At 52.9% G+C, this 20,507-nt stretch overlaps 7 protein-coding genes across 7 annotated transcripts; 2 read left to right on the top strand and 5 right to left on the bottom strand.

The window, feature by feature from the left end:
* Positions 1–872: 872 nt before the first annotated feature.
* Positions 873–4,521, bottom strand: CABS01_05450 (uncharacterized protein; the record flags this gene model as incomplete). Its single annotated transcript, XM_060538820.1, has 6 exons — positions 873–1,080; positions 1,141–3,212; positions 3,273–3,704; positions 3,761–3,936; positions 4,002–4,221; positions 4,276–4,521. The coding sequence occupies 6 exons, from the start codon at positions 4,519–4,521 to the stop codon at positions 873–875; spliced, it is 3,354 nt and encodes a 1,117-aa protein (XP_060405082.1).
* Positions 4,522–6,064: 1,543 nt separating this feature from the next.
* CABS01_05451 (uncharacterized protein) lies at positions 6,065–6,429 on the bottom strand (the record flags this gene model as incomplete). Its single annotated transcript, XM_060538821.1, has 2 exons — positions 6,065–6,135; positions 6,270–6,429. 2 exons carry the CDS (start codon positions 6,427–6,429, stop codon positions 6,065–6,067), a joined length of 231 nt encoding a protein of 76 aa, XP_060405083.1.
* Positions 6,430–7,583: 1,154 nt separating this feature from the next.
* CABS01_05452 (uncharacterized protein) lies at positions 7,584–9,166 on the top strand (the record flags this gene model as incomplete). Its single annotated transcript, XM_060538822.1, has 3 exons — positions 7,584–7,943; positions 8,003–8,469; positions 8,521–9,166. 3 exons carry the CDS (start codon positions 7,584–7,586, stop codon positions 9,164–9,166), a joined length of 1,473 nt encoding a protein of 490 aa, XP_060405084.1.
* Positions 9,167–10,437: 1,271 nt separating this feature from the next.
* CABS01_05453 (CFEM domain-containing protein) lies at positions 10,438–11,011 on the bottom strand (the record flags this gene model as incomplete). The annotated part of the gene is made up of 4 exons (XM_060538823.1): positions 10,438–10,495; positions 10,598–10,660; positions 10,730–10,866; positions 10,931–11,011. The coding sequence occupies 4 exons, from the start codon at positions 11,009–11,011 to the stop codon at positions 10,438–10,440; spliced, it is 339 nt and encodes a 112-aa protein (XP_060405085.1).
* A 2,557-nt stretch (positions 11,012–13,568) lies between these two features.
* On the top strand, positions 13,569–13,898 carry CABS01_05454 (uncharacterized protein; the record flags this gene model as incomplete). The annotated part of the gene is made up of 1 exon (XM_060538824.1): positions 13,569–13,898. One exon carries the CDS (start codon positions 13,569–13,571, stop codon positions 13,896–13,898), a length of 330 nt encoding a protein of 109 aa, XP_060405086.1.
* Positions 13,899–14,743: 845 nt separating this feature from the next.
* CABS01_05455 (uncharacterized protein) lies at positions 14,744–16,828 on the bottom strand (the record flags this gene model as incomplete). The annotated part of the gene is made up of 6 exons (XM_060538825.1): positions 14,744–14,914; positions 14,971–15,357; positions 15,415–15,606; positions 15,668–15,781; positions 15,834–16,519; positions 16,576–16,828. The coding sequence occupies 6 exons, from the start codon at positions 16,826–16,828 to the stop codon at positions 14,744–14,746; spliced, it is 1,803 nt and encodes a 600-aa protein (XP_060405087.1).
* Positions 16,829–19,821: 2,993 nt separating this feature from the next.
* CABS01_05456 (uncharacterized protein) lies at positions 19,822–20,175 on the bottom strand (the record flags this gene model as incomplete). The annotated part of the gene is made up of 1 exon (XM_060538826.1): positions 19,822–20,175. The coding sequence occupies one exon, from the start codon at positions 20,173–20,175 to the stop codon at positions 19,822–19,824; it is 354 nt and encodes a 117-aa protein (XP_060405088.1).
* Positions 20,176–20,507: the final 332 nt, after the last annotated feature.

Below are 20,507 nucleotides of genomic sequence, written 5' to 3' on the forward strand. Positions count from 1 at the left end.
AACTTGAGCTTCCTAGCTCCAGCTTTCGGCTCCAGCCTCAAAAGAATATGGCCGAGATGGTAGGAGTAAGACCGTTCAGTATCGTATACAGACTACTGACCTGCCTAGACTAAGAAGCTGAAGCTGAGACCCCTCCAAACCAAGTACGCCACCCAAGGCGTTTGGGCGTCAGGCGTTGCCGCTACTTTTCTTTCGAGATTGCCAGTTCCGGTGCTCAGCTCGTTCAGCCTACTTCGGACTTTTCTTTACCAACGCCAGTGTACTGGGTCTGACAGGCATGGTTGGGAAGGCGAACAGATCACGGGTGTCAAGGAGGGACATCTCGTTCGTCGAACCCCATCGTCTTTCGTTTCTAACGTCACTCCGCCATTCCTTCCCGGTGATACCTCACGATAAAGTAAACACTAACACCTGCTCGTTCAGGTTGACGCGTGTTCGTCCTTTTCGAGGCATGTTTCCAGTCATTGGGCATATCTCATCTGCGTGAATTTCTATTCGTAAAACAACCACTCCTCTCTATATCATCGTATTGCCATCACTTATGGCGCCGCTGAAGAGGGGATTGCTTAATGATAAAACGAGGGTTCAGTAGAACTAAACCCCCTGACAATAATGTCCGCCCCTCGCTGTTTCCTCTGTTGTTGCCACCGATATCGCCCTACGCCGGAACTTGGCTCCGAGTCTGCTTCAGCAGCTATCCAAGCCCAGCGCTGTTTCTCGTGCCTCATAGACCCTCCCTTAACCGTTCGGTGCTTGTGGTATCATCAACTGCTTCTCTTCTAGTACAGCGGCCCGCGGCGTCCTCAGCGCGTCTTCTTCGTTACGGGTGTGTGCAACACGTCATCCCAGAATTTCCTGCGCAAACTCATCTCCTAAGAAAAGTACGAGGTGATCGCTCTTTGAGATTCGGGCGAGAATTGCTGAAGCAGCGGCGTGGGGTCCACACCTGCCTGGGACAGAAGAGACTTGATGGCGGATACTACGCGGCTTGCAGTCTGTCCCGCCAGAGAGTCTGCCTCCAGAGCCTGTGCAGTGAGCACAAAAATCTTGCCAGCCTGGCCAACGACAGCCGGATGTTGCCTGAATTCACAAATTAGTATCAGTCATAGTTGACTACTCACGTCTTGGAGATTTACTCACTTGTCAATCAATTCTGCCAGGTAGGCGTAGGCGTAGGGTGCGGCCTCCTCGTCATTTGTGACGGGAAGAGTCTCGATCCACTGAGCCACAATGTTGTTGGGGTCCTGAACTGAGCCGGCGTTGAAGTGAAGAATCTTGGCAATGGCAGCACAAGCATTCTCCGTTGCGTAGACGTTGTCCTCACTCCGCGCCTCGGGAACCTGCGTCACTTGGAACAGGAAAGGCAGGGCGCCTCCCAGGAATTGAGCCCAAGGAAGACCGCCGCGGTGGGCTGCCACACCAATGCCGTAGGCCGCGGCCTGGCGGATGGCGGGCGATGAGTCCCTGCAACCATCAACCAGGGGCTGGGTGATGAGGTTGGCGTACTTTTGGCTTTCGGTGCCGCAGTACTCCAGCACATCGTCCATGATGCAGAGACCCCATTGGCGCTGGGTAGGGTCTTCCGACTTGAGGAAGCCCTCGTACGTGGGAAGCAGGCGCTCCCATGATGGGAGGAAGGCGGCACCGTGGTTCTTGAAGATGGCGTGGAAGGCCTTGTTCATATCAGACAAGAGGGTCTGGTCATCTTCGATGGCCAACAAAACGTCCTCGGCTTCGTCTTCTGCATCCTCAGCCGGGAGGCCCTCCTTGTCCTCAAGACGCTGGGCAACACGGTCCTTGTAGTCTTCGATGGCAGAGTGGACTGAGTCAATGAAGCGAGATAGGTGATCGGCGGTGAGGCACTCCTTGCCAACGACTTCGACAGACTCGTAGAAGCACTGATACATCTCGGCAAGAGTATCAATCGCAGGTTCCGCGGTCAACACCTCGAGAAGCTTATCCACAGTCGCAGCCCAGAGCCCGGCGAGCTCATTTGATGGGCTACCGTACGTCTTCTTGTAGGAGCTCAGAAGCTGAGGCACCAACTTGGCCGAGATGAATCTGACGGGGTCGTGGAAGAAGAAGGCCAGACCAGGCAGGGCAATCTTCTCCATGATCTCGGCCACGTAAGGGGCGAAGCTTCCCTCGAGTACCTGAGCGTACACAACAAGCAGCTCAATGGCCATGTTCTTGTCCTCCATCGTGCTAGTCCGGATTCCAATCATCTTGCCCTTGAGGGGGACGAGTTCCCAACCATCCTCCTGCTGAATCTGCTCGACCTGGTCGTCGTCATCCAGGAGCTGAATGTCGGCCTTGGCGCTGGCGAGCTCGAGAAGAGGTGGCATGACGTTGGGCAGGAAGGGAAGGAACTCCTGGCCGAGGACTCTGCACATGCGGCCCCAGCAGTGCATCAGGTACTGCGCTTGAGGGTCATCAGGATCGGTGATGTTTTGCTGGATGGAGGCAAGGAGCTGGACGAGAGTCATAGCATCTTGGCCAAGTCTTTCCTTGCCGACAGCCAGGGCGATCAGTGTAGCGCACTCCATAGCCTTGGCGCGGAGAAGGCGGAACTCCTTGTCGTTCTCTCTCTGCAAAACGCTGACCAACAGAGGCATAAGGGTATCGTAGTACTTAGAGAAAGCAGCCTCAGCAGCGTCGGCGATGGTGGCGATGGTCGACAGAGCCTGCTCCTGGACGTAGCGCTTCTCGTTCTGGAGCAACTGGAAGAGGTGAGACAGGAGCTCGTCGAGGTAAGGCTCCAGAATGGACTTCTCGGCCTCCTCGCAGAAGTTGACGAGGGCAGCAGCGGCGTGCGACTTGACACGAGCCTCGGGAGAGTCAAGGACCGGGATGATGGCCTTGAGAACACGGTCGTAGTAGTCGGTCTGCATCTTGGGCGCGAAATCAGTGCTCATCTGGCCAAGAGCGTTACAACCAGCCCAGCGCACACGGGGGTGCGGGTCCTTGAGCGCAGGAACAACCAAGTCGAGAACCTGGCTGAGCTCACCGATCATCAGCTCCCGGCAGCCTTCAGAGATGGCGGAGATGGCCATCAGAGCCGCATGTCTATCTCTCCAGGCCATAGAGGTCATCATGCGGGGAAGCCAGTTGAAGGTCGGTGCCAGGATGGTCTGGCCACCAAGCTTGTTGGCGAGTCTGTCCATGCACTGCTCTCCAGCGACGTGGTTCTGGTCGCTTTCCTCTTGATCCAGCTAGAGAAGTGTTAGTACTCCAATGATGCAAATTCTGGATAGACCAAAAGTATCACTCACATCGTCAGATGACAGCCAATCAGCCGCATCATCATCGTCCTCGCCAAGGTCAGTCATGAGACTGAGGCACTGTGTGATCATATCGTTTGTGTAGGTCTCGTCCTTGCGGCACAGTGACGGTGCGTAGTCGGCAAAAGTGGCCATCAACTCAAGAGCGTTTTGGCGGCAAAGGTTATCGAGCTCCTTGTCCTGGATAACGGAGATACTGAACTTGACCAAGTTGCCGAAGAGAGGCTTAAACATCTTGGGCGCGGTCTCGGCCATGTCAATAAGAGCGACAAGGGCGCTGCTAAGGTCCTCAGAGTCATGGCTTTCCTTGATAGGCGGCATGATGTTGAGAACATCGGTAATAAGAGGGTAGTACTTGGGCTGCGCCTTCTTTCCCAAGCTCCTGAAGAAGGCCGCAAACGCCTCCATGGCGGCCAGACGCACCTTGATGAAAGTCAGCCGGCTTGATATCGATGGCGAATGGATGGGAGTTCTCCTACCTGAACGGAATCGTCCTTGAAACCCTTCTGGAAGGCCTGGATAACCGTGTCCTCGTGCTGCTTCTCAATAATACCCGGAGTCGTGGCAAAGACGCGGAACGCCGTCTCTCTCTTCTCGGCGTCGGGCGCTATGCTAAGCTGGAAGAGACCGCCCAGCAGCTCGGGCCAGGAATCATCTGCCATGGTGTTAGGCTCGGAACGTCCCAAAGCATGAAGAAACAGAATGTGGGTGTCGACGTACTGTTTTCGGTGTATTGCCTCGCGACTTCAGCGACAGCGTCACTGATCTTGTTTCTCACGGCACGCTGGAAGTCACCACCGAGGCTCTCGAGAAGCTTCTGGCGGATGACGGCAGCCTGGTCCTGAGACAAGGACAAAAACATATCAACCAACTCGCCGCGGTCATTCTTGCGGCTCTTGGAGGCGATTCTTCGGAAAATAACGGCGGCAAAGGAGCGTATCTGGTGAGCAAAGTGGCGCGGTTAGCTGGAGGCTAGAAGAGCGTGCGTGTTTACATGCGCAGGAATGGCGAGGGTAGGTAGAGGCGGAGGCATGAGGTGCAGGGTGGAAGAGCGTACCGAAGCATCAGATCCGACTTGGATCTGCTCAGCAAGACCCATCAACAAAACCTCGGGTCGGGTGGCTGTCCAGTTATTTTGAAGGTGGTCTTCGGCCTGCGATCGAACCGAGTTGTCTGGAGATTGGAGAGCTTGCAGCAGCTGCGAGAGCTCTGCGTGGACGTCTGGGGGGAGAACAGACATATTTGCGACTGAGACGGGGAGGAGATGGTGGTGGTTTGTTGTCGAGTCGTCTGCTGGATTTTTGCAGATTAATTAATTACCAGCCCCAAGACAGCGCAGCCGGGGCGGTGTGAGGTTGTCGAGGGCGCAAAGCTTGTCGAAAAAGAGGTAGGGTATACGCGGGGGAGAGGCGGATAAGAGTCGGCGTCGGGTTATGTTTTGTTCTGAGGGGTACTTTTTTACCCTTTTCGGTGGCCCAATGTCTCTGGACCTTAATTTTTTCCCAGTCTTGGTGCGCCAAAGTAAGCGAACGCGTGTCGGACGAGGATATGGAGGAGGGCGGGTATATGCAGTCGTTTTCTGGAAGAAGGGACTGATCGCAATGAGTTTTCTTGTGCTTCAAGAGGCACGGTTCGGGTGGTGGAGGGAGGTTTTTTTTTTTGGGTCGAAAGGGAAGGGAAAAAAAAAAAACAAAGAAACATGCGGGAGTCAAAAAAGTGAGGCAGCAAGCCCGCGATGGTGAGGGACCAGGACTGGGGGTCTTCTTCGGGTCTTCCTGTCGTGGAGGGGAAACCTGCAAAAAATGACAATAATTTTGGCAGGTTTTTGGCGGGGCTGTTGCTAAAGGGTGGGCTCCACCTGTACGTCCCTCCCGTCCGGCGTCAGGCCGTCCGTGGTCACTTTACCTACCTTACATAGTAGGTACCTACCTTGTTGAGGTGGTGTCGCTGCGAGGTTTGTACCCGTGGTGCCGCGGTGGTACGTACGGGGCGGCATTATCAGCAACTCAAGGCACGAAAAGGCGCTGTCCTGGGCTGTCGGTGGTCTGCCCGCCCTGGCCCCGGCTTGAGGAGGGGGAGGAGGGGTGACGGATGGGAGGGGTTCTGCGGTGTAAGTGCCAACGGTACCTTACGGGCTCAGTACATTGTCACGTCCCGTCGTGTGTACGTATAAAATAATTTGTTAGTAAATTGGGCTTTTGACTGGCTGTGGTTACATGTGAAGATTGGTCTCCACCGACAGGGTCAACGTTTGATCAAGGTACCTGGCCCTCCAGTGCACAGGCACGCAGACGCGCAGAGAGAGCAACACTCATCGACTTCTTTCCAAGCCGTTTGTTACCAAGTAAACCGTTGGCTGGTATGCCCCAAAATGCCAAACTCTACCCAAGAGACATGGGACGATACAATTTCAAAGAGCAATGTCTATGATTTATCATCTGACTACTAAGGTAGCATCACGTTGATTAGGTTGACTGATAGCTATCCCACTCCATTGGTGTTCAATTCACATCAACCCACCTACCAATTGCCAAACACAATCAGTAAGTATCAAAGCATCTTGGCCAAACACTAAGATGGAACCTGTCCACTGTAGTAGAACGCGAACAAATGATGAGAAGCCATGAAAATTCTCTGCCGAGGAAATAACACAAAGAAAGAAAAGCCCGCTGGCAAGCTTCACCATGTCAAGATATGTTGCATGAAGCCGAGAAGCTCTCTACAAGCAAGGAGCTTCCTATCTTGAGGCACTCACGTTTTCGTCCAAGCTTCCGGCTGCCCTATCATGAAAGACGAGTAAAAATGGCTGTACATGCCGTATTGCGGACAAGGCCCTTTGTTTCTACCATTGTGCCTGCCAACCAGCGTCCCTGAGGTTAGTAGGCTTGGACACATTTCCCTAGTCACAGATGAGGGGCGATGCATCAAGGGACGGCCCTTTCTCTGGCTGAAAGTCAAGACGGTACGGCGAGATATCCGGCCACATACAATATACGAAGCCCGTCTGAATACAAATATCATGGCCCAGGCACAAATCAAAAAGTAAGCGACTGCTTACAATGGTGCTGGAGTTACATAAGGTGGCTGCAGGTGGCTGCCGACAAGAAAGAGACGAAACAGCAAATGGATCTTGCATAGAATCCTTCATCTATGATTAACATTAGTCGCGACCGAGTCCCAACTTTCCTATATCTGATATAGGTATGTACCGGTCCGACATGATTAGAATGCATCTAGATATTTCAGGTATGTATTTGAGCGAAGTATGCGGAAGGGGAGGTTATCTGGCTTATGGGGTATGGGAAGAAGACATAGCCAATGAGAACCCGGTCTGCCAACATACCTGTCCAAGGAGGGGTAGCGGACAGATTCCTTGCCTACACTTGTACATACCTTAGTGTAGACAACCTCAGTCCATTCTAACGTTCAGCACCCAAAAACTCCCCGCCGGCGCTGTCTACATACATCCTTGGGGTTACGTCTCCGGGGTACGTAACCCCGTTGTGTAGTGGCTAAGTTTTGCCAACGTCCTCCGTAGCGCCTGTCATGATGCTTCACTCGCCTTAGGTGAAGGTAACTACCTTAGGGAGGTACCTAGCTAAGGTACCTAAGGTAAGGTCCAGTAGCTGCAACCCCTCATCTTGCTTCTTTTCTTTTTTCTTTCCCCGCCTCAGTCTGGTCGTCGTCGAGTTGTTGGTTGTTGCCGGAACAGAACTCTCTTGAGACCTTTTACACATAGTTCAAACCACACTGCCATCTCGCTGCTCCATCATCCCAGCATCGCGACGTTCGAAGACTTCAGCGTCTTCTGCACGAGTCAAATCACATTTCAACCAATAGAATACCATATCCAGGAGAGCCGTGGAACACCCCGTTGAAAGCGCATGTCAAGTTCGCCTCCCCTGCCACCTTGGGATCCGTCAGATCACTGCAGCCCCTCAATTGCGATCCATAGCTCTACGTAAGGCGGTGCAACTTCCCCGGCCCCAGGCTGGGCAACCGTCGCTCTCGGGCGCAATCAGCCGACCATTGACTTCTTCATCTCTCGGCGCCTCGTCAACAATCCCCTCAGCCACCACAAAAGAAGCGGCTTTGCAAAGTGAAAAGGCATCGCTCATTGAGGAAGACTCAGGCTTAGCCAACATCACGAGCTTCTAGACAGCAAGACACTAAACTGCAGCAACAACATAGCAAGTCGCCAACCACCATCGAAACCCCGCCCTCGATCGTTCTGCTCATACAACATCCCGAGTAGACCGTCCCATACTAGGTTGCACCAACATCTCCCGATTGAATTAAGTCATGGACGCAACACCGACGTCCGGGGCACACAATGACGAAGCCATCATAACCTCACCTCCTGCTGTCCCTCAGCGAACTCCCTCCCAGACGAGCCTGCACAAGACCACCCACGTCCACACCCATCGTCAGAGCTTCGCCGAAAATCTGAGAAATGCGCCTGGCTCGCCTCGCGCCCAGCGACATCCCTCTTTCACCCAAGCTGCTGTACAGGATCTCCTCAACCATCCACCTGCCGCCAACAAGCACTCGAACCCGCGCTTTGCAGGCCGCGACTGGCGCGATATCTCGGTCAACGAGCTCGTTGCCCAAGATGACTTCAGATGGGTTACTCTGGACACCAGTGTTGAGGAGGCCTCGATGGTGCGTTCTCCCTCCCATTTTGTTCAAGTGCTTTGTATCTTTTACTAACGCTGTGGTAGACTCTTGTCAAACACAGCCCGTCCAACGTCGTTCTGATCCGAGAAGATGCATCGTCCAAAACTGCTGTTTCAACATTTGACTACAATGACCTAAACACATATCTTCTTGTAGTTGTAGGACTCGCCAGGCCCGACGAGGAGCAGGTACCCCTGTACGACGAAATCGTGAACAAGGCCCAGACAGGAGCCCGTATAGCCCTACGAGATATCCAGCCGCTTTGCCGCAAGGAGTCACTCATCACCTTGCCCTTTGATGAGACACTGGAACGGGCCATCGAAGTGTTTGGCAGCGGCATCCACCGCGTTCTGGTCACAAACCCCTCGGGCGACGTAATTGGAATCCTCACTCAGCTCAAGGTCATTGAGTTCTTCTGGAACGAAGGCATCAATTTTCCCGCCATCGACAGATTATACCCTGTCCTGTTGCGCGATCTTGGCATCGGCACGCAGCAAATCGTCTCCGTCAAGTAAGAACACTCTCCTCTTGCTAGCTTGCGACATGAACTAATGCTTTGTAGCTCCGACAGCATTCTAGGAGACGCCCTGGCGCTTATGAACGCCGAGGGTCTGACGAGTGTGGCTGTTATTGACAATGGCCACAATGTTGTTGGAAACATCTCAACCGTAGACGTCAAGCATCTGACGAATGCCGCCGACGCGCCATTGCTCAAGCAATCCTGCATGCACTTCATCTCTGTCATCCTAGGCGAGCGCGGCGTCGAGCATGGCCGCGACTCTTTCCCGGTCTTTTACGTGAACCCGTACTCGACGCTGGCGCACACTGTAGCAAAGCTGGTGGCCACCCAGTCTCATCGCATGTGGGTTGTTGAATCGGCGTCTCCGTCTCCGTCCGCACCGGCTACTCCCTTGTTGGCGCCCACAACGTCGTCAGTGCTGGTGCCGGGCATTGGTTCCGCACCTCAGTCGCCTCTCCCGACTCAGGTTTCGCACGTTGTACCTGCCGCGGCCATGCCAGGCGCCCATCTTTCCGGCCGTCTGACCGGTGTCATCTCGTTGACCGACATCTTGAACATGTTTGCAAAGTCGTCGGGACTGCGGCCGTCGGACCCGGGCGAGCAACGAGCGCGCCGTCGCAGGAGCTCCAGCAGCTCCATGCGGCCAAGTCTCGACTCGTCGAGACCGAGCCTTGACTCACGTCGATGAGCAAGATTTGGTCTTTGGCAAATATGGAGCAACAATGAAATCCTAGAAAGCTTTACATCAGCTTTTAACGACTGGCGTTTACGGGTTCGTCACATGGGGCTTCTGCTTTCGCTAGAGCATGCTTGTGCTCACTTTTATGCTTTTTTTTTCTGTCTCCATTAGACGGCCGAAGCTTCAGACGAGATATTCTAGATCACTGTCGATAACAGGCGCTTCCCGCACTAAATGTGATCTGAATATTTCCCCACTTTATGCTGCTCGTCCGTGATACATGGGGTGAATCTCTGTCATATTCTGGGCTCCGTATCTGTATGGCCTCTGTCGTCTTCGAGGCAAGTGTCCAGATCTTACCAACGACATCGCCAAGAGGGCAATGATTCACACTTATCTAGACCGAGAGCCGTTTCTCCCCACTTGTAGAGATTGACAACTTCGCGTATAACCAAGCAGAGCAGACCGACCAATCTCCTTTGATCGTGACGTGTTGAAAGACCAAGCACGTGCTCAACGGTGCTGTCATCAGCGTGCCGGCCTTCTGGATTCCAGATCCAAGCATGATGATATACCTCTCCTCACCTCAGGACCCGATGAGCTGCCATAGGTTACTACATCATCTCATGAATAAACATGGTCCTTAGCAAATCTCACAATTTTCAAGGAAGTCAAAAAAAAAAAAAGTCCCGAGAACGCCGTCTCTCTTTCACAACAATTTTCCAAATAAGTTGGCCGGATGAAACTCAATAGCGTGTGACATTGAGAAGGGTGGTGAGTGTATGGGTTTAGATACATGACGGTGAATACGAGGTAATATACACAATGAACGAAAATAAAAAAGGACCAAAAAAACAAGCGACCCAAGGCATTATGTAGGACCGTGAGCCAACGTACAACCCCTAGCTAACGAAAGCCAGAATCATACCGCTCGGCCATCGACTACAACGGACGATGCTTGTTGAAAAGCAATCCCCCTTTGCGTGCCTATGAAGGCATTCCCCCTGCCAATCCCAACCCTCGATACACCAGCCATTCAGATCCAGCTTTTCATGCCTCACAATCAATGAAACGGATATTTGCTAACAATGGTTTTTTCTCATTCTGCGTCGCATATATGTACCAAGTTGGAGTTGTGGTCCACACACTGAATATGTACACTTCACAACAAAAACTTCTCCCCTGCCTCCCCCATCTCCCTTCCACTCATGACCTCCTCCAAGTCGGATTTGAAGCCGTGGCTAGCTTCAGAGAGTGGGAGTTCGTTCGATTTCCACACTCTAGATGGGAACGCCAGCAGCGGCGCAGGTGGCCTGAGCCCAGGAAGAGGCAGCAAGACTAGGAGCCCAAGAGTCAGTATTCGGAAATGCTTGATCCCTGCCTCCATTCGGGAAGATAGGGACGTAGAGAGGCAGAGAGAGGAATGGAATGTCCACTTACGCGTCGGTAAGCTCGCAGGCACCTAGGACGCAGGTGGTCACGGCGCTGTTGTACGCGGAGGAACTAGATGGTATCCAGCACATATTAGTGAATGGGCTCGTGAGGGGGTTCCAAACAGGGGCAAGAACTCACGCGCAGATGCAGGCGAAGTCGGTCTGGTCAGTGCAGCCGGAGATGGGGAAGTTGTCGACGAAGCAGGGACGCTGGATATCATAGGTTCTTCTCGTTAGCCACATGGTTCGAACTTGGAAACACCAAGAGTCGTCTGTCTATAAATCTGTCTTGAGGTAGACAAAACGAAGGGGGCACTGGAGGAGATGAGGTGTCTCATACCGCGCAGTCGGGGAGGGTGGAAAGGTCCTGGGCAGCGACGAGGCTGGCGAAGAAGGCGACGGCGACGGTGGTGAACTGCATGTTGACTGATTGGTCGTTTTGAGACGGGTGAATATGGGCTTGGTAGTGTAAGTGATCTGAGCTGGTGATGTTGTGCAATTGGAAGGGTTGATCACGACATCTGGGGATGACGATGGGTTTATATAGATCGTTTTCCGTCCCTTCTCTTGTCTGATTACCCTTTACTCTTTCAACCTACATTGCATCGATACCTTGCCAACGTCAGGAGCCCATCATGGTCCTCTACCCCGCAAACTACTACCCGCATTCTTCCTTTCCCATATTTTTCGATGTCTCTCCTCTTGCTTACCGTTAGAAGTGCATCTCCAAATTTCACATGATGCCGAAGAAAAACAACGAGGGTGGACGAAGCTCCAAGCGGGGTTGGCCGTTGAGGGCAAGCGAGGAGGCTTTCGCCAAGATGGTTCATCGCGGCATTGGAAAGCAACCCCAGACGGATGTCACGTCCCCCAAAGGGAACTGGTCAACATCGGCGACTTTGCCGGATGGAGAACCCACGGGGGAGTAGACGTTTGGAGGTCGGGAAACTTGATTCAGATGATGTGGCTGTACGTATGTCTGTTTACCTCAGCAAGGGGGTTGAAGAGTGATGGAGGGCATCATGCTGACTTGAACCACATCAGACCAAGGATGAACCCCCCTCGAAGTTGGGCTTAGAGACGTCCAACTAGACGTTTCTTCATGGGACCAAAGCATGAGACGAACCTCTGGGTGGTAGCAGACAACCTCCGCTAGCATTTCCTTGGGCCATTGACCGGCTCCGATATACGCTTCCGCCTAGAGTAGTCACTCGTAACGGCGGACAGCTCCTCAGCCCATACCATATCACGCCAAGACCTAGTCGATTAACACGAGCACATATAATGCCAAACCCTCCCCAAGTTCCTCCCTCCGCTCTGGCCCGCAAAATTTCGGCCGATCACAAGGCCAACTCGGACATGGAGGCATCTCGACCGATGTGACATTGGCTTAAAGTTGCGGGGAAGCTTGTAAGTAGACAGGCCTATCCGTCACTTCCCAGCCGCATGGCCAGCAAGCGATGAGCGGACGAGAGCGGTTCATCTCACGTAATTGTCTGTTCCGTCTTAAGACAACTGCAGAACACCCACGTCACTGTCTCGAGATCCCCCTCCAAGATTCGGCCAGGCACGGTACGGCGCAGCGGTCGCTAGGTGATCGGCTCTGCTAGGAACTTGGATAGGGAGGTGGTCTCTCCCCAAACCCCGCTTGTGGACTGCTGCAAATCCGGGGATTGCGGGGGCGGGCGGGGAGGGAAAAGGGGTGGTATTCAGTCCAAGTTATTCCGGGGGTGTTGCGAGGTTGCACTCGGAGGTCAGTCAGGGTGTGGCCAAGGACGAGTTCCTGCATCGGGGGAAGCATCGGGGGAGGGGAGGAGTTCGGGGCGCCGCCGCCGCCTGCGCCTCTGTGGTGAGTTGATAATTCAAGTGAAAGTGGCTTGCCGAGGCGAGGCGTTCTAAGAGGAGGCGGATTGAAAATAGCTTCTGATAATGTGACTTTAGACCATGGGACCGACTGGCTGCTCGCTATACAATTTTCGAATAAGCTGAGATGAGTCGTCTGTAGAGGATAAACAAGGGGCGAAGAAAGCTGTTTAGAGCTCGGAGGAATGTCGAATTCATCACTAGTTGGACAGGGCTTCCCCGCGCCGGCACTTCAATGCCGCCTTTGGCATCTGAGATTGCGATTGCAAGGGCTGGGGGGGCAAATGACGGCTTGAACTGTCTGCAAGTGAATGAATGACATCTTGTTTTTAATGAGATTAAGCTGATGCGCCCTCTCAGAAAGTCCGGACAGCGCGAAAATAATACTTTGACGCTAGAATGGTTGTCATATACACACGTATAACTTGGTTCCAGCATGGCAGACACAATGAGGCCGAAAACATGAAGTCATGAGCAATGAATAGGTCAAAACCAGACCGTGATGTTAGATATAAGAATGTAAATCGTGCTAATCGGGGGGAGGGGGGGGCAAAAAGTTCCGAAACCGAGAATCGAACTCGGGGCTATGCCTAACCTCTCACTGAGATGAGAGGGCATCATGTTGGCCACTACACCATATCGGATGTGGATACCTAAATTCTCCAAAAGACTGTTTAGGTAGAGACCTCATCCGGCGGTGCGTGAAAAGTGCAGAAACGAATTCGCAAATTGGATGTCTTTGACGTGGGATGGTCTATTCTTGTATCGTTCTGCTTTTATCATTCAAACTCATAAGAGATAAAAATATAAGACACTGCATGAACTAAACCAAAAGTCTAGCTCGAATTGACTTTCAGAAAGGTTCGTATGCGCCTAGGTGGGTGTTATCTCAGCCGGACACTGTGCCCTAACACTGTCTTTCAAAACTTTCAAACTTCCAATATCTCACAGGTCATCTCATCTCAGAATTCACTTACAGCAACCCCATCCCAACTGAAAACTCACAACAAAAATCATTACACACGCGCACATACGCACATTTTCTTTCTCTTCCTGCAAGCAAAAGCAAAACGGAACAAGCCCAGCATCACGTATCCCTATAACCATATCTCATCATGGCGACCACAACATCCCAAGACTTCACAACCTACTACCTCCAACGCACAACCCAGGAATTCGCAGAAGATCTCGACAAAGTCCGCGCCGCCGACGACTTCAAGGCCGAGTCGCTGCCCTTTCTGATTCACGCCCTGCAGCAGGGCACCGCGCTCTACTCCGCCCGGGACCAGGAGCGCGTCGTCAAGCCTGCTTCAGCTGCTGCTGCTGTAGATGAGGATGTAGAGATGGTGGAGGCAGCCGAGGAGGACGCTGCCCCAAAAAAGGAAAAGAAGGAGAGAAAGGACAAAAAGGAAAAATCCAAGAAGAGGAAGTCGACTTCTGGTTGAAGAGGGGGGTCACCGCGGTTAGTTCCTTGATGTGAAGGAATTGGAAGGCGGAAAACGTCCTTCGCATGGCAACAAGGGCGCGACTTTTCGACGACACGCTCATTCATTAGCCCGCCAAGGAGTGTTCTCATTCCTCAGGGTGTTCTACCGAGCCTCGCGACTGAGCCGCCATCGAGGAATACGCTATTCGTTACGCAGTATCGAGGCCCGACCTCAAGTTCTGTAGTAACACGAGAGCGAGCGAAACGGGCAACGCGGCAGGAGGGCAATCAAGGAATTTCGGGACAAAAGAGCATTTTCATCCCAAATAGCCTTCATTGAAGCTGCACTGGTAGCTTGATAGATACTCATCCTCCGGGGGTTGAGGAAACTTCGGGTCACACGGATTTTGGGGATAAGGCTCGCTGGAGCTCAAAGGGGAGTATGAGGAACCCAGAGTCAAAAGGTAGATATCCTCAAGGCATTCGAGAAGGAAAGTCTGGTACAGGCACAGAAGATAGATAACGGTAATGAGCTACGGGGCCGTAGCAAGGCCAATACAAAGGAGTCTCACGCCCAACATATCCCATTGCTACTGTGTCTCAAATCACTGGGGTTTATAATTCGTTACGATAATCAAGTAATCATTCGACTCTCCAGGCTGCCATAAGGGTATCTCTAGGATTAAAGATGAAAAAAAGAAGAAGAAAACGCCTTCAGCCATGCTTCACACGTGCCATCGCTGTCTAATGCCCTTGTCGACCGCATATTCATTACTGCGTCATTGCCGTCGTCGTTCCGCACCAGCACTTCTGACTACTCAATGCGGTTCACAAGCAACCGAAGTCTAATCATTCGTCGATAAATCAGGGCAGCCGATACGACCGGCGGCCGGCCTCCTTGCGCACAGCCCAGCCTTTGATGGCCAACACAATGATGACCCAGGCCATCAAGACGCCTACAAGACCCATGGTCACGGTGTACATGAACATGGCATCCAAATTGTAGTGCTCCATGCCTTCGACTGTGTCGCTAGCCTGGGGAATTGTAAGCTATTACTCGTTCGGAGAACAGTAGGTGAAAGAGGACTTACGCTCGCCATGAAGATGATCCCACCAGAAAGCAGGCCAAATGAGGCAAGGAGCTCCGTGGGTGGTCGAGACGGGAGAATGGACTTTGGGGGCTTCAGGTACATGATGACATACGAGAACCCACGAGCAAAAGAGGCGCCGGTGAGGAGGTTACCCCACTGCTTGTGAATCATGCTCGAAACCATAGAGTGCTGCGTGTGCGAGCTCATCATGATGCCCAGGAGAAGGATGACGAGTGCTGGGATGGGGTTAATGGAGAACTCATATTGCTTCGGCGGTTGCAGATCCTTCTTCTGCTCTTCCTCGTCGTGGTAGTGCTCAGAAGCAGCGTTGATGACTGATGTGTTCAAGAGCTCTCGAACCCGACTAGACTCGATAAGCATGCCAACCTGTTTTCAATTGTCAGTCAAATGAGCGACTCGCGATGCTGGCGAGAAGGGGCTTACCAGTCCACCACCAATGAAGAGAACAGTGATTGAGATGTGCTCCAAATCCTGCGCGCTGTATTCTCCTCCCCAATTTCCAAGATGCTCGAGGAAAATGTTGGTCGATCCGTAGACGAAAATGAGGGCGCTCTCGACAAACTCGGCCGAGGGCCGCCACTTGCTGTCGGCACGCTTCGGTCGAACATTCCACGCCTGCCGGAGCAAAGTCAGCAAACTGATTCCGAACACGGCCGGCAAAGCACCGGTGACTTACCCATCCGAGTTCACCAAAGCTGCCGGTCCATCGACCAAGGGTCAACAAGCCAAGCCAAAAGAAAATGCCGCCCTTGACCCAATGCGCCAAACCGCTGAAGATGCCGTTGCCCTCCTGTGCATGGTTAGCTTTATAACTCGAGTAAGCTCGTTCGTGTATTGCTTACAAAGAACCGCCCGTAGGTCACAATACCTAGGCACAAGGTGAGAAACCCCAGCGGCAAGATAAGTCTATCGATTGAGTTGTAGAAAAAGACCAAGCCCTTCAACACGCGCGAAGGAATCTTCCCCGCTACTCTTGCAATCGTCGACCTGGGGTTGGCAGTGGTGTTCTCGTCCCTGTTACTCGGCATGGGCATGGGAAGGCCATCTTCAATATCGTCCTCTTCTTCGGCGTACTCCTTTAGGTAGGCGTCGGAGTTGCGCGGGGACACCTCATTGGACGATGAGGAGCGGGAATGACTCCGGAGCGATTCGGTACAAGGCTCGGTGCCCTGCCCGCTGTCGTTGGACAGGCGATACTCGCTAGCATATCGAGAGCTGTTAACGCGGTGGTGCTCTGCCATAGCAGCCGCAGTTACTGGAATGAATGACTGGTATTGGTTACTGTCGGATGTTCCGCGCCTGTCGTGCCTCAAAGCGCCAGCAACTCTTCCAACAAGGCCGATCAGGACCTGCGCCAAGAGAACCCAAGTCACCAGCCAGCCCAGTTTGTGGTGCGCATTTTTGGGGTAGAGATCAGGCGTGCTGGCATTGTAGATTGTTCCCAGGAGAACTCCAAGCGCATTGACGGCCATGAAAACAAATTGCAGCGCAAGTGTATATCTAGAGCGAGCAATGGAAAGCATCACAGCTGCGAATCGCGTGTAAGTCAGCGTAGGATTACTGGCCAGAGCTCGTCAAACTTACCAATTGGCAGAACAAATACCCAGGCAAGCACCATGAGTCCAATGTGTGCGTACATTATTCCGGCATGGTCGACGAGCGCAAAGTATGTTGGAGGATAGCTTTTGGATTCGGCTTTCGACTCGTCTGCGCCTTGTGCCATGCCCATGTCCATCTCCATGGCGTCGGCGCCGGCTTCGTGAGCGCCATGGGCAACAGCCAAGGGCGCAATGCCCAGTACCACGACCGTGGTGATTTGGCTAGCTGACAATTTCATCAAGGGCCCTTTTGCGACTAAGCTATCCGTTGTCGTAAGAGAAGAAGAGGAAGATTCGGCTATGTCGCAAAGAGGAACTCGACCTCTCCCCGGGTCTATTCAGACAAGGTACGGTAGAGTCGGTAAGAGGTCTATCTGGCGCCTCTTCGCAGCTTCGTACGCAAGGACAGAGAGCAGGAGGGTAAGCTTCCAAATTATTGAGGAGACTCTATGAGCGAGAGCGAGGTCGGGCCGCCTTTATTAAACAACAAGCAGAGTGGGGTCTAGCGAAGAGAGAAGTAGAGACGTCGCACCGGCGCCAGCACCGTAGCGGAGACCGAGAGAAGTCCTTTTGCGACAAGATTCTTGTCTAGAGGTGTAAGTGAGGTACAAAGCCACGGTGAAGGATAGCCCAACGATAGCTTCTTGGAGCTGGCGTCGGTACACGGCGATGACATGGCCGGGCTTTGAGTACCTTGAGACCGGGCAGCCAGAAGTCAGGTCATACCCATGCACATTCCCCATCTCCATCATTCCTTATGGGATGGTGCAAGAAAGTACCGATGATGTATCGCACATGTTGTCCAGGCAGGTTTCCTGGAAGTCATCCTGCCCACCCCATGTAAGGTAAGGCGGCGGCCGCCGCGAGAAAGAAGTCACCGACCGTGGTAAACGCGAGGCGAGTGGCAGCAAGTATGCTCGGCAGCGTGTGTGTAAGTGGTGACAAGGTCAAAAAATGTGCAAAGACCGACTCCGAAGGTTCCGAAGGCATCCACGAGCGAGGGTCCGGCCAAGTTCAGCATCATCCAGTGACCGGAGGGAGGAGTTAAGCCAAGAGCTGTGCGGGATGGGAACGGTACCTTAGGTAGTGACATGTCACCCACCTTGCCTTGCTGGCGGAGGTACTCCAGAAATGTACCCGCCCACCGACCCGAAGCTACGGGAGCTGGCCGGTGTGAACACGTTGAACAATGGATGGAGGTGAGAGGAAGGGAGTACACAGTAGGTAGTGTAAGCAGCTTGAAGGGGTGACATGTGGACGACATGGAAGGCGCGAGAGCTTCATTCCCTGAGATTCTACCTTGCCTATTTCCTCTGCACCGTTAGTGATGCCGGTGGGGCAAGCACTACGCATCCTGGGAATCTAGCGGGGGTGCGGGGAGCTTTCCTGCACCAGCTTACCAGACTAGCTGCCTTACTCCAGCGGATTTCGCGGCAGTGACGCCATGAGACCCTGCCAGAATTTTTCATAACCACCTCATTGGAGAGAAGAAGGTTGCGATGAGTGCAGTAGCGTGCAGACCTAGACGGCCAGACAAGGTAAGTAAGGACCGTAAGGTGAGGTAAGTACACACCTTACCTGCCTTGAGAAAGAGAGGGTATTCCTGGGAGCAGTTGGAATCCGTACTCTCACTCATCCGTTGGCTCACTCACACTACTTACACGCTTAGTCATTCAAGCTCATCCATCAAACGTCCCCAATCGTGACATCAAAGTGAGACTCTCGTTCCTGGTGAGTGAGTGGCTGGATCTCATCAAGATACATAATGCACCACTGACTTAACATGTCAGCCTCATAAGGAAGAGAAGAGAGGGCAACTTCCAGCATCGAGATGTACTCCCTTGAACATGGAATCCGTGACCATGCAGCTATGTGTAACTCTCCCGGGATCAACGGGGACTAGGGAACCAGGGGGGTGAGTGGGTAAGGTAGCGACTACGGAGCAACAGACCAACACCAAACAAAACAACCTTATCGCCAAGATCGCGGTAGCCGAGTGCCGTTCTCTGTCGTTAGTGTAAATCACCGATGACTTGCCTTTTCTCTCCTTACCTCAGGCCTCAAACGCCCTGCGAGATGGTATCTGACCACCAAGCCGTCAATAACACACGCGTCGATTCGTGGTGCTCGCCGCAGCCACTCAAGCGTCGTCGTCAGATGTGCGAGGCTGTCTTTGCTGTCCACCCGTGGTACTAAAGAAGGGCTCATTGAATTTGTAAGTCAACTTTGCTACGGACCAACATTGCTAGTGGTGTGTGTCCCACCATGTCAGATTCTTACATGAACGTGGCGCCCTTCAGAGACCCGAAGACCTGTGAACACTTCCGTCTAGGCATGGGAGTTGAGTCACACGGGGGAGACGGGCGAGCTACCTATCGCCATCACATAACTCCGTCGCATCACCTACCTATCCCTGTCCTGCCTTGCCTGCGTCGATCTGTAGTGTAACTTCCGTGGAGGTTGTGGTGTGGTGTGGTGTGCGTCGTTCCCACTCCACCGATGGGTGCGGTAAGCAGAGACTGAGAAGGGGCCCGGCCGCGAGCTAAAATCTCATAGGGCAGAGAAAATGTTTTGTTAATAAGCAGAACGAAGACGTGCAGGACCCCCAGTGCCGGCCGATGCGGGAAGCGCGAAGTACCGACATGAAATGTCTAGGTAATCCAGAACGTAAGAACAAAAGAACGAAACCAAAGTGTTGGCCGCGCTTCCGAACCTCCGTCCGTTGGGAATAAGCCCTGCGTCAAATCCTTCTGACGCCCAGCTCTGCTATCACTGCAACATCATCTTGAGGCCTGAAGGCTGTGTATTTTTTCTCACCCCGAGTTGGAAGTTGAACGACGCCCGGCGGGCGGCCGAGCCTTTGCCAACGCGGCGCCAAGACGAGTAAAATTTGCGGACACGGAGGATACACGAAAGCTCCGTACGAACAGGCCATGTACGGAGTACGTTACGGCGTGTCTCACGTCCCGTAACCCCCGTAGACCGCCCGGCCATGGGGTTGTGAAACTTCTGAACTTCTGATTTCCTATATTGATGATGTTGAGCTTGTTTCCCTGTAACTTCTATTCTGCTGCCTGCTTGCATTCTGCAATGAGACTTTGCTCTGCTCCTCTCAATGGTCTAACCCCAAGGGAGCCAATGACTTCTCCTGCTTCTCTCTGCGCCATGCCCTTGGCCTGAGTATGTTCAACCTGAGCGGTTGACCGAAACCTGCAATGAGCCATACCCCACGTCAACAGACGCCGGCCCAGATGATACACTGTGATTCATCACGTACAGAAACCTGGGGGGAACAACATCGCGGTACGCCATATAGTGACCGTATTACAAATGGGATGGCACCTAGAAGCCAACAAGTAGAGGATAAGTCAGCAAAAGGAAAAATTAAAGCAGCCTCATGAACAACTAGTTCGCCCAACTCCACCAAGAAGAGAGCAAAAATCCACATGGATGGATGCAAGCAGGAAATCCACAACCCATCCGCCCACCACCTGGCCAAACCCACATAAGAAATCCGTACGTGCGCATCCTTGCCTTCGATCCGCCCGTCAAACCCACGATCCCGCTCTCCTTCTTGGCTCCACATGACAGACTGGCGGGTACGTTGTACCTTTGATGTACCTACCTGGAGTACCTTGGGTACCTCTCATGGCCGACCGGACCTGATTGTTGAAGCACTGCGAGACATCATAAGCGAACGCCCCTCTTTTCCCGCGGCTTGCGGTCGGTGGCTCCGGAGTCAAGTCGGAGTCCGACCCGCATCGATCACGGGGCATCGCAAAATTCGTAGGAAGTTTTTGAGGCTACTCTGCTTGATATGGATGATGACGCTGTTTCTCGATAATATCGAAGGAACATCAGCTTCTATGCAATTGTAAAATAATATTGATCGAGTCACATCTGCAGTCGAAGGGCGGA

Source organism: Colletotrichum abscissum (genome assembly GCF_030869225.1).
Source record: "Colletotrichum abscissum strain IMI 504890 chromosome Unknown Scaffold_11.1, whole genome shotgun sequence".
In the NCBI taxonomy this organism is placed as follows: Eukaryota; Fungi; Ascomycota; class Sordariomycetes; order Glomerellales; family Glomerellaceae; genus Colletotrichum; species Colletotrichum abscissum.